Source organism: Penaeus chinensis, chromosome 31, assembly GCF_019202785.1.
Source record: "Penaeus chinensis breed Huanghai No. 1 chromosome 31, ASM1920278v2, whole genome shotgun sequence".
Taxonomy (NCBI): Eukaryota; Metazoa; Arthropoda; class Malacostraca; order Decapoda; family Penaeidae; genus Penaeus; species Penaeus chinensis.
The window spans coordinates 25,148,612-25,158,611 of record NC_061849.1 but is presented as its reverse complement, the minus strand read 5'-3'; the positions used below and the strand labels follow the sequence as shown (position 1 = coordinate 25,158,611).

Genomic DNA, 10,000 nt, shown 5'->3' with positions numbered 1-10,000 from the left:
AGTGAGTGAGTGAGTGAGTGAGTTAGTGAGAGGGAGGAAAAGTGAAAAGGAGGGAAGGGGGTAAATAGAAGGGGAAAAAATGAGTGAGGATGGGAAGGAAGGAGAATAGGAAGATGGAAAGAAAGAGGAAACGAAGGAAGGGACAGAAAACGATTCGGGAGGGGGGGAGGGGACGGAAAAGTAGTAGTACTATATATAACAATGAATACCAATGATACCAATAATGATCATAACTATATTAATGATAACAGTAATAATAATGGCGATGGAGATGATGATGGTGATAATGATGACGATGATGGTGATGATGATGAAGGGAGGGCTGAAGGGAGGGAGGGAGGGAGGGAGAGGGAGAGAGAGAGAGAGAGAGAGAGAGAGAGAGAGAGAGAGAGAGAGAGAGAGAGAGAGAGAGAGAGAGAGAGAGAGAGAGAGAATTCAAACTCCTATGCGCATTATTTCATGTTTATCGCCTTGTTTTTCGTCCTATAACAAAAACAAAAAACGTCTTTGTCGTTGGGCATGACCAAGATTTTAGGTAAAAAAAAAAAACCATGCAATTATCTTGGAAGCCATTATCATTCTTCATGTGATCGGAAGAGAAAGAAAAGAATAATAATAATAATAAGAAAAAAAACACGTATTCCACTCAGGCTGCCGGAAATGCAGGGCTGCCAACCTGTCCATGCGAGACGACCGGGAGTATCAACAGGAATTTGATTTTTTCTTTTCTCTCCTTAACGTTTACTGAAGGGTCTTGAACGCTGAAGTATTTATTGTGGGTATATCGAAACAAAAACTCGTTTGGATGAGGAAAAGGCCCAGTGAGAGACAGGCAGACAAACTGACAAAACCGGGCGAAAGAGACAGAAATAATAGGAGAACGGAGGAAAGGATAAAAAGATAAATATCAAACATAGAGTGGAAATAAGGTAAACAATGATAAACAAACAAAAAAAAAAACATTTTACCACAACGTCGCCTACCCTGAACACCAGAGGATAAGAAGACACGCGAAAGATTAGCCCAAAACTCGGCGACCGAACTGAACGTCATTTTCTCCGAACCCACACTTTCATCTACACCTAACCAAGACGTTAGAGGCATGACAACTGTACATGACATGAACAACATAGACAACTCAGGCCTAAAAGAAACCCAGAACTATAGCCCGAACAGGATCCCTACCGGGCCCACACTTTCACCTAAGACCATATCGCGAGATTTAAACCGTGAAATCTATAACGAAGCGACTACGATCAACAAAACGACAACGATTGCAATTTGAAAATGACCCAGAATTTGCCACATGAACGACATTTTTTAATTAAACTCCTTCCTTTTCCGGGCCCACACTTTCACCCCAGAGTCCTAGAGTGTTCAAACTGAGACAGCCATACGAAACTACATTAATGATGACGATGACCGCATAGACTATATAGGTCGATGACTTTGCAACAATTTTTTTTTTCCGGAAGACAGATGACTCCAGACCCTTCGTCATGTCTCAGACTGTCCGCGGAGATTTTAAAAAAATGACAATGGCGATGACTAAGCTAATTTTCGTAACTCGTGAGCTGAATTTAATATTTTTTGCTTTTCATTTGTTATCGTTGTGTATGTGTGTGTGTGTGTGTGTGTGTGTGTGTGTGTGTGTGTGTGTGTGTGTGTGTGTGTGTGTGTGTGTGTGTGTGTGTGTGTGTGTGTCTGTGTATATGTGTGTGTGTGTGTGTGTGTGTGTGTGTGTGTGTGTGTGTGTGTGTGTGTGTGTGTGTGTGTGTGTGTGTGTGTGGTTTTGGAATATCGAAAGCCATAGACTTATTTGTTGAAAGCATTTAGCCTCCAAAAAGGTTATTCGAATTTCGTGGTAAAAAAAAAAATATCAACCATTTGGAATTACACAGCACCATCTCCAATTCAAATGCGACGAATTCGGGAATAAAGGTCAATCATAATGAATGACAATGAAAACAATGATCATCATTATTACCTATCAATACTCATAACAATGCAAATAAAACAAAACAAAAAATGTATATAAACAGATTCTACCAACAAATAACAAGACAATTGACAATAGGCGAGAGGATGTGCGCTTGAACGAACCTCTCTGCAGTGGCCTGATTTGCATATCATTGCAATATAGGGTTCTGGAAGCAATGGCGAGACATGATACTGGGACTGGTTTGTCGTTTGAGAGAATTGTGATTTATATAGATTTAGAAAGTTGCTCCCTGGTGATTAATTATGGTCTCGTATATGGTAACATTTTTTAATGTAGCCATTTTTGTAAGAAAATATATTTTTTTTTGTTAATTAGGCAAAAAAAAAAAAAAAAAAAAAAAATCGAAAGAAAGAAAATTTAATATTCAGGATCAAAATACAATGACAACAAGAGAGAAACGTGACATTAGGAAATTACAGACGAGCTTTTACAGGGAAAACATGTTCCTTTGGTCCAGTCACCCCCCCCCCCCTACCTTCCTCATTCTCTACCTCCCATCCTAGACAAAATCTGCCCCTTCCCCTCCCTTCTTTACAGTGCATTCTCTCTTCTTATTTTTTTTAAATATTCTATCTCTTCCTTTGAAAGAGGGGGGTGGATAGAGAGAGAGAGAGAGAGAGAGAGAGAGAGAGAGAGAGAGAGAGAGAGAGAGAGAGAGAGAGAGAGAGAGAGAGAGAGAGAGAGAGGGGGAGAGAGGGAGAGAGGGTGAGGGAGAGGGAGAGAGAGAGAGAGAGAGAGAGAGAGAGAGAGAGAGAGAGAGAGAGAGAGAGAGAGAGAGAGAGAGAGAGAGAGGGAGAGAGGGAGAGAGGGAGAGAGAGAGGGAGAGAGAGAGGGAGAGAGAGAGGGAGAGAGAGAGAGAGAGAGAGAGAGAGAGAGAGAGAGAGAGAGAGAGAGAGAGAGAGAGAGAGAGAGAGAGAGAGAGAGTAGACAGGCAGGTAGACAGATAGACAGACAGAGAAAAACAGGAAATACTAAAAAAAGAGGATAGGAATGGAGACAGACAAACAGCCTAAGAGAGACATGGAAACAAAGAGGGACAAAGACCGAGACAAGTCAAAATGCATAAAGATGACTAAAAAAAAAAAAGATTTAGCACGACAGCGCCTGGGACCGGCTGGACAACGCTGTGACTCACCGGGAAATGTCCTTACTTGCTCTTGCTCTTGCTCTTGCTCTCTCTCTCTCTCTCTCTCTCTCTCTCTCTCTCTCTCTCTCTCTCTCTCTCTCTCTCTCTCTCTCTCTCTCTCTCTCTCTCTCTCTCCCTCTCCCTCTCCCTCTCCCTCTCCCTCTCCCTCTCCCTCTCCCTCTCCCTCTCTCAGTCACTAGGTCACTTATTTTTTCTCTCTCTTACTCACTCACTCACTTACTCACTGTCTGTCTGTCTGCCTGCCTGCCTGCCTGCCTGCCTGCCTGCCTGCCTGCCTGCCTGCCTGCCTGCCTGCCTGCCTGCCTGCCTGCCTGCCTGCCTGTCTGCCTGCCTGTCTGTCTGTTTCTGTCTGTCTGTCTCTCTCTATCTGTCTAATTACCTACCTATCTTCCTACCTATCTGTCTATCTGTCTATCTGCCTCTCTCACTCCTTCTCTCTGCATTTTTGCCTTTTTACTATCTTCCTCGATTCCTACTGACGCGTTGCCAAAAACAGTGATACCACGAGAAAGGGAGCGCCTATTAAAACCCTTTTTTATCGTATTTTCGCGAGAGACGAGGCCAAAAAATCTACAAGAATTCTCAGTGTCTGTATGAAGATGATACTGATAACAATAATACTAATAGTAGTAATAGCTGTAGTATAAAACATGCGTTCCGTGCACCGAAGCCAACACCTTAACACACAACCTTGCCAATTCTCCTTCGCCTTAGCTCCTTAAAGCAGCGCTCGCCTCGGCGTTCAGAGGAGGAGCGAGAAGCGTGGGATCAATAGAGTAACCGACCACAACAACCAAGGAAGTTGAATGGCGGAACATTTTACTGCACTGATAAATTGCCAGAAAAATAAAACACTAGTTTATTGGAAACTGTTGTCTCATCTTCCTTTTTTGTGTGTCTCTAACTGTGTGTATACTATTTTTTTCTGTTCGTTGTAGGAGTCTCGTGTTTCAATTTTTCAGCTGCTAAAAAGGCGTTACGAGACTTACGATAATAATGTATACAGTGATAATACTAAACGAACTGCATTAGATACTGAAACTATGATTCACTAGTTTCAGGGGAACGGGAGCAAAGGGGTGTGGTCTAGCCCTTTCTGCACGCAATACAGTATGCGGGAACTGGCAGAAGCTCAAGAGAAACCAAAAATGAACTAAAATGAAGAAAAACGTGCGTCGCAAAAATTGATCTTCAAAACATGTTGATGAATAACATTCTAAATGAAATTACCCAAATTAGAGGTATGAGGTCTCAACGCTGCGTTTCGGTGGCAACATTATATATATATATATATATATATATATATATATATATATATATATATATATATATATATATAATAGATACAATACATGAAACAAAATATGCGGACGTGATATATAAACACATCTATATAAAACTTCATCTTCATAAACCCAAAACTAATAAAGAGATCCGAGCCTTCAGGGGCAAATAACACGAACGTCAATTTCCCACAACGCAGTAACTCAGGCGATCGCCGCCCGAGCACAGCGCCAGACGCTAATGCTCTCACGTTACTTACAGTTCCTGCCGTTCCTGTTGGTTGGGGCAGCGCATGGGGCCGCTGAGCCATGTGTGTTTGTATTATACCTATGCACGCACGCACGCACACACACACACACACACACACACACACACACACACACACACACACACACACACACACACACGCACGCACGCACGCACGCACACACACATACACACACACACACGCACAGACACACACACACACACACACACACACACACACACACACACACACACACACACACACACACGCACGCACGCACGCACACACGCACAGACGACACACACACGATATATATATATATATATATATATATATATATATATATATATGTGTGTGTGAGTTTAACTGAATATTAACTTTGCCATGCAATTCTTACTGTGTTTTCTTCAGATATTAAGTGACAGATTTTTATCAGATGAACTTGGTATATATATTAAGAAATGTCTTACCTTATAAAGAAACCGTATTTTTACTTAATGACGAAGAACTCGCCCAGAAGAAAACAATATCAAAATCAAAGCCACCAGCCTGTCTCTTTTCCAGTATAACCTGTCTTTATCATGCTAATGCCCAAAGATGATTTCTGACTAATATCCACGGACAATAAACCAGTTAAATCAAGGATTAATTTCCCACAGATATCAAAAGCCCTCAATCTCAGGGTAAACAGTTGACACATCAAGTGACACATGCATTAACAACCCCCCACCCCCCCACCCCAACCCGTTACCCTTCCCCCCTCCCTTCTCCCCCCCTAACCAGATCTTTGTCATTCTTGTTTAATTTTCTGTTTTGTTTTATTTATTCTGTTTTTGTTTCGTTTTTTTTTTTTTTTGTAGAGTATGATATCCTTTCCTACTGTTTCTTCCTCTTTCTCTTTCTCTCTATTTTTTCTTGTTTATGTTCTCTCTCTTCCCCTTCCCTTTCTCTTTCCTCTTTTTCTCCTTCTTCTTCTTCTCCCCCTCTCTCTCTTTCTCTCTCTCTCTCTCTCTCTCTCTCTCTCTCTCTCTCTCTCTCTCTCTCTCTCTCTCTCTCTCTCTCCCTATTTCTCCCTATTTCTCCCTCTTTCTCTCTCTTTCTCTCTCTCTCTCTCTCTCTCTCTCTCTCTCTCTCTCTCTCTCTCTCTCTCTCTCTCTCTCTCTCTCTCCCTCCCTCTCCCTCTCTCTCCCTCCCTCTCCCTCTCTCTCCCTCTCTCTCCCTCTCTCTCTCTCTCTCTCTCTCTCTCTCTCTCTCTCTCTCTCTCTCTCTCTCTCTCTCCCTCCCTCTCCCTCTCTCTCCCTCCCTCTCCCTCTCTCTCCCTCTCTCTCCCTCTCTCTCTCTCCCTCTCTCTCTCTCCCTCTCTCTCTCTCCCTCTCTATCCCTCTCCCTCTCTATCCCTCTCCCTCTCTATCCCTCTCCCTCTCTATCCCTCTCCCTCTCCCTCTCCCTCTCTCCCTCTCTCTCTCTCCCTCTCTCTCTCTCCCTCTCTCTCGCTCCCCCCCTCTCTCTTTTTCTCTCTCTCTCCCTCTCTCTCTCTCTCTCAGTCTCTCTGTCTCTCTCTCCCTCTCTCTCTCTGTCTCTCTCTCCCTCTTTCTCTCTGTCTATCTCCCTCTCTCTCTCTGTCTCTCTCCCTTTCTCTCTCGTCTCTCTCCCTCTCTCTCTCTGTCTCTCTCCCTCTCTTTCTCGGTCTCTCTCCCTCTCTCTTTCGGTCTCTCTCCCTCACTCTCTCTGTCTCTCTCCCTCTCTCTCTCTGTCTCTTTTTTCCATCCACCTTTCCCTCAGGCTGTGTATTGACCGTGCTTGCGTATATTGATTTCCTTTGCATGCAACGCCTTCCTCCGCCTTTGTCTTCCTTGGCTCTATATTTGTACCTTTTGTTATCTGGATGTTTTAGATGCTTTTTTTCCTCAAACTTTTTTTTTTTTTTTTTTTAATTTGCCCCTATTTTCTATCCTGTTTCTGTTGTTATTGTTGTTTGTCTTTATTATTGTTGCTGCTGCTGTTTTAATGGTTTCGCATCTGCTTTTGTTCCTGCTGTTTCTGCAACTGTTGTTGTCGTTTTTTCCTTCTATTTCTACGTCCTCTTTCTTCATCATCATTCCACTTGCGTATCATCATTTTCCCCTTCTTCTCTTCCCCCTTCTCCTCTTCCTCTTCTTTTTCCCAGTATCTCTTCCTCACTCTCCCTCCCTCCCTCCCTCCTGAACCCTTATTACCTCCTATGTCCATCAATCAACCCATCTTTCCTTCTTTTTCTTCTATTTCTCTCTTTTTCTCTCTCTCTCTCTCTCTCTCTCTCTCTCTCTCTCTCTCTCTCTCTCTCTCTCTTTCTCTTTCTCTTTCTCTCCCTCTCCCTCTCCCTCTCCCTCTCCCTCTCCCTCTCCCTCTCCCTCCCTCCCTCCCTCCCTCCCTCCCTCCCTCCTCACTCCCTCCCTCCCTCATTCCTTCCCTCCCTCCCTCATTCCTTCCCTCCCTCCCTCATTCCTTCCCTCCCTCCCTCATTCCTTCCCTCCCTCCCTCATTCCTTCCCTCCCTCCCTCCTTCCTTCACTCCCTCCCTCCCATCAGTGTGTGTTATTTACTCACCAGCTGAACGAAGTGATGAATATTCTGCTGGACCTGCGGCACCCACTGCCTCATCACAGCGAAGACATGGGCGGGCGTGGTGGTGGGGCGTCGCAGCAAGGCGGAACACCCACTACAGTTCGGGTCAAAGAAGGAGAGGTCCCTGCGGGCGCACTGGCCACACAGAGGGGCGTCCACGGGCGGGTGGGTCACGGGGGCGCTCCTGCGGGGGGTATGCCTGTGATGGGGGGAGAGGGGAAGGGGGGCGTGAGTGAGACGATGAAGGTGAAGAGGTCGTGTCGCCTTCTTCGTTTCATTGGTAGTTTTTGTTTACTGTTATTATCGTTTTATATCATTATTATTATCGGTAATATTCTTTATTGTTGTTATCATTGTTATTATCACCATTATTATTATCATTATCATTACTATTTTTATCACTATCAATATTATTATTATTATGATTATTATTATTATTATTATTATTATTATTATTATCGTTATTATTACTATTATTATTACTATTACTATTATAGTTATTATTATTATTATTATTATCATTATTATTATTATTATCATTATTATTATTAATATTTATTATTATTATTATTATTATTATTATTATTATTATTATTATTATTACTATGAATATCATTATTATCATCATCATCATCATCATTATTCTGAGTGTGTTAATTTTGTCTTGATTTTGTTATGGTGATTTCTTTAAAACTCTTAGTAATGCTTGGTCATGGATAAAAAAGTATTTTTCATCATTACACTCTCTCTGGATTATTGTTATAGCAATCATGAAATCATAGTGATAAAAATATTATTATCATCATCACTGTAGTTATTCAATTGCCCCTAATATCATCCCTCCACCATTATTATCATGTTCCTCCTACTCCCTTCTCATCCTTTCTCTTCCAGTTCCCTTTCTCTCCCTCCACCCCCTTCCTCCTCCTTCCGACGGACGGATGATGTAATAACATCCGTCCGGATTCTTCTGAATTACTCTTTCTCTACCTCCTCCTCCTCCTTCTCTTTCTCTTCCTACTCCTACTCCTACTCCTACTCCTACTCCTCCTCCTCCTCCTCCTCCTCCTCCTCCTCCTCCTCCTCCTCCTCCTCTTCTTCTCCTTTTCCTCCCTTCCTTATCTTTTCTTCCTCCTCCTTCTCCTTCATTATCTATTCCATTGCCACTTCTTTCCCTCCTTCCTCCTCCTTCTTTTCCAGGTCATTCCCTTTCTCCTCGTTCCACAACCCTCTCCCTCCTTCCCCCTCCTTCTTCCCTCTACTTTTTTTCCCTCCACCTCCCTCCTCCTTCTACCTACTCCCTCCTACTTCCCCTTCTCTCCACGTCCTCCCTCACTTCCCCGCTCTCAGCTTCCCCACCCTCCCTACATTTCTCCATCTCCCTCCCCTTTCCTCCTCCTCCTTTTATCTCCATCTACTTCCTTTCACCTTCTTCCTTCATTTCCCGCCCTCCACTTTCTTCTACTCCCTCCCCCTCCCTATCCTTCCTTCCATCCCTACCTCCCTCCCTCCACCTCCCTCCTCCCTCCACCTCCTTCCACTTACTTCTCCTTCCTCCTTCCTCCACTTTCTCCCCCTCCCTCTCCACCCCCTCCCACCCCTGAACCTGCCCCTTACCTCGTAGGGGAGACGACGGAGGACGCGATGGCATCCCTCCTGGCCTGGCGAAGTCCTTCCGAAGAGCTCCTGCAGCGGTTGGCGGAGAGAGAGCGGGGCCTCGGGGGCATGCGGGCGGGCTGGGGGGCAAGGGTGGGTACGGGCGGCACGGGCAGGGTCAGGCTGGGTTTGAGGATGACCTCGGACGAGCTGAGCGTCGCGGTGGTGTCGCAGCCGTCGGCGCTGTAGCGGCCGCTGTCCTCCAGACGGGAGCCATCTCTGGGGGAGGGAGCAAGGGCTGGGTTATTCACCGATTCATTTCTCTCTTTCTTTAATCACTAGTTCGTTAATGCATGTACCTGTTAATTTACTCACCATTGTTTGTCCAAAAATACATTAAAAAAAAGTAGACCTAAGCCAAATCAAACCAAACAACGAAAGCAAACCCAGTCCAAACAAGACTTCCAAATCTGTTATAATTTTTTCCCTCCCCTATGAAATCACACTGCTACACTAAAAACGAAAGAAAAACGTGACTTTTCGAATTCGTCAAGAGTTCCTCGTCGGAAGAAGAAGATTCCACTTCACTACGTCCGATGAAGAAATCGGCGAGTTCGAAAGGTCAAGTTTTTATACTGTTTCTGCTGTAGCGTGATTTATTTTAGGTGTGTGTATACGTTACGGGGTTAGTATCTCACTGCCTCACCTGTCCACCTCGCTGCCCAGATCGCTGCCACCGCTCCCACGCCCGCTGCTGCTATGGTCACTGTTCGAGTCGCTGTCATAGCCCCCAGGAGGCGGGTACTTCCCCACGTGGGCGGGATATTGCTGGGTGTACTGGGAGGGGAAGTGCTGGAGTGTGGGCGGGGGGGCGCCTCCTTCCACCTGGACGCCCCCGCCGTCGTCGACGCTGTCACCCACAGTCACCACAACCATCTTGAGATGCTGTGGAGAGGGAAGATAAATTGTTAGTGACAGATTTATTAGTATTATCTGTTTATTGCGTGTGTTGGGATACTTGTGTTTGTTTACTTGTTTGTTTGTTTGTGAGTGTGTGTGTGTGTGTGTGTGTGTGTGTGTGTGTGTGTGTGTGTGTGTGTGTGTGTGTGTGTGTGTGTGTA

The 10,000-nt window shown here is 44.5% G+C and overlaps 1 protein-coding gene across 2 annotated transcripts in view; it reads right to left on the bottom strand.

Annotated features, from left to right (window-relative positions):
- The window catches only part of LOC125041892 (CAP-Gly domain-containing linker protein 3-like), a 70,480-nt gene that overhangs the window by 22,856 nt on the left and 37,624 nt on the right, over positions 1 to 10,000 (bottom strand). For both annotated transcript variants that reach the window (XM_047637271.1, XM_047637272.1), the window contains exons 2-4: positions 9,586 to 9,824; positions 8,901 to 9,158; positions 7,266 to 7,482 (exon numbers count right to left, since the gene is read on the bottom strand). In XM_047637271.1, coding sequence (XP_047493227.1) covers positions 7,266 to 7,482; positions 8,901 to 9,158; positions 9,586 to 9,815 — 705 coding nt within the window. In that variant the 5' untranslated portion in view covers positions 9,816 to 9,824. The remainder of the gene's footprint in view (positions 1 to 7,265; positions 7,483 to 8,900; positions 9,159 to 9,585; positions 9,825 to 10,000) is intronic.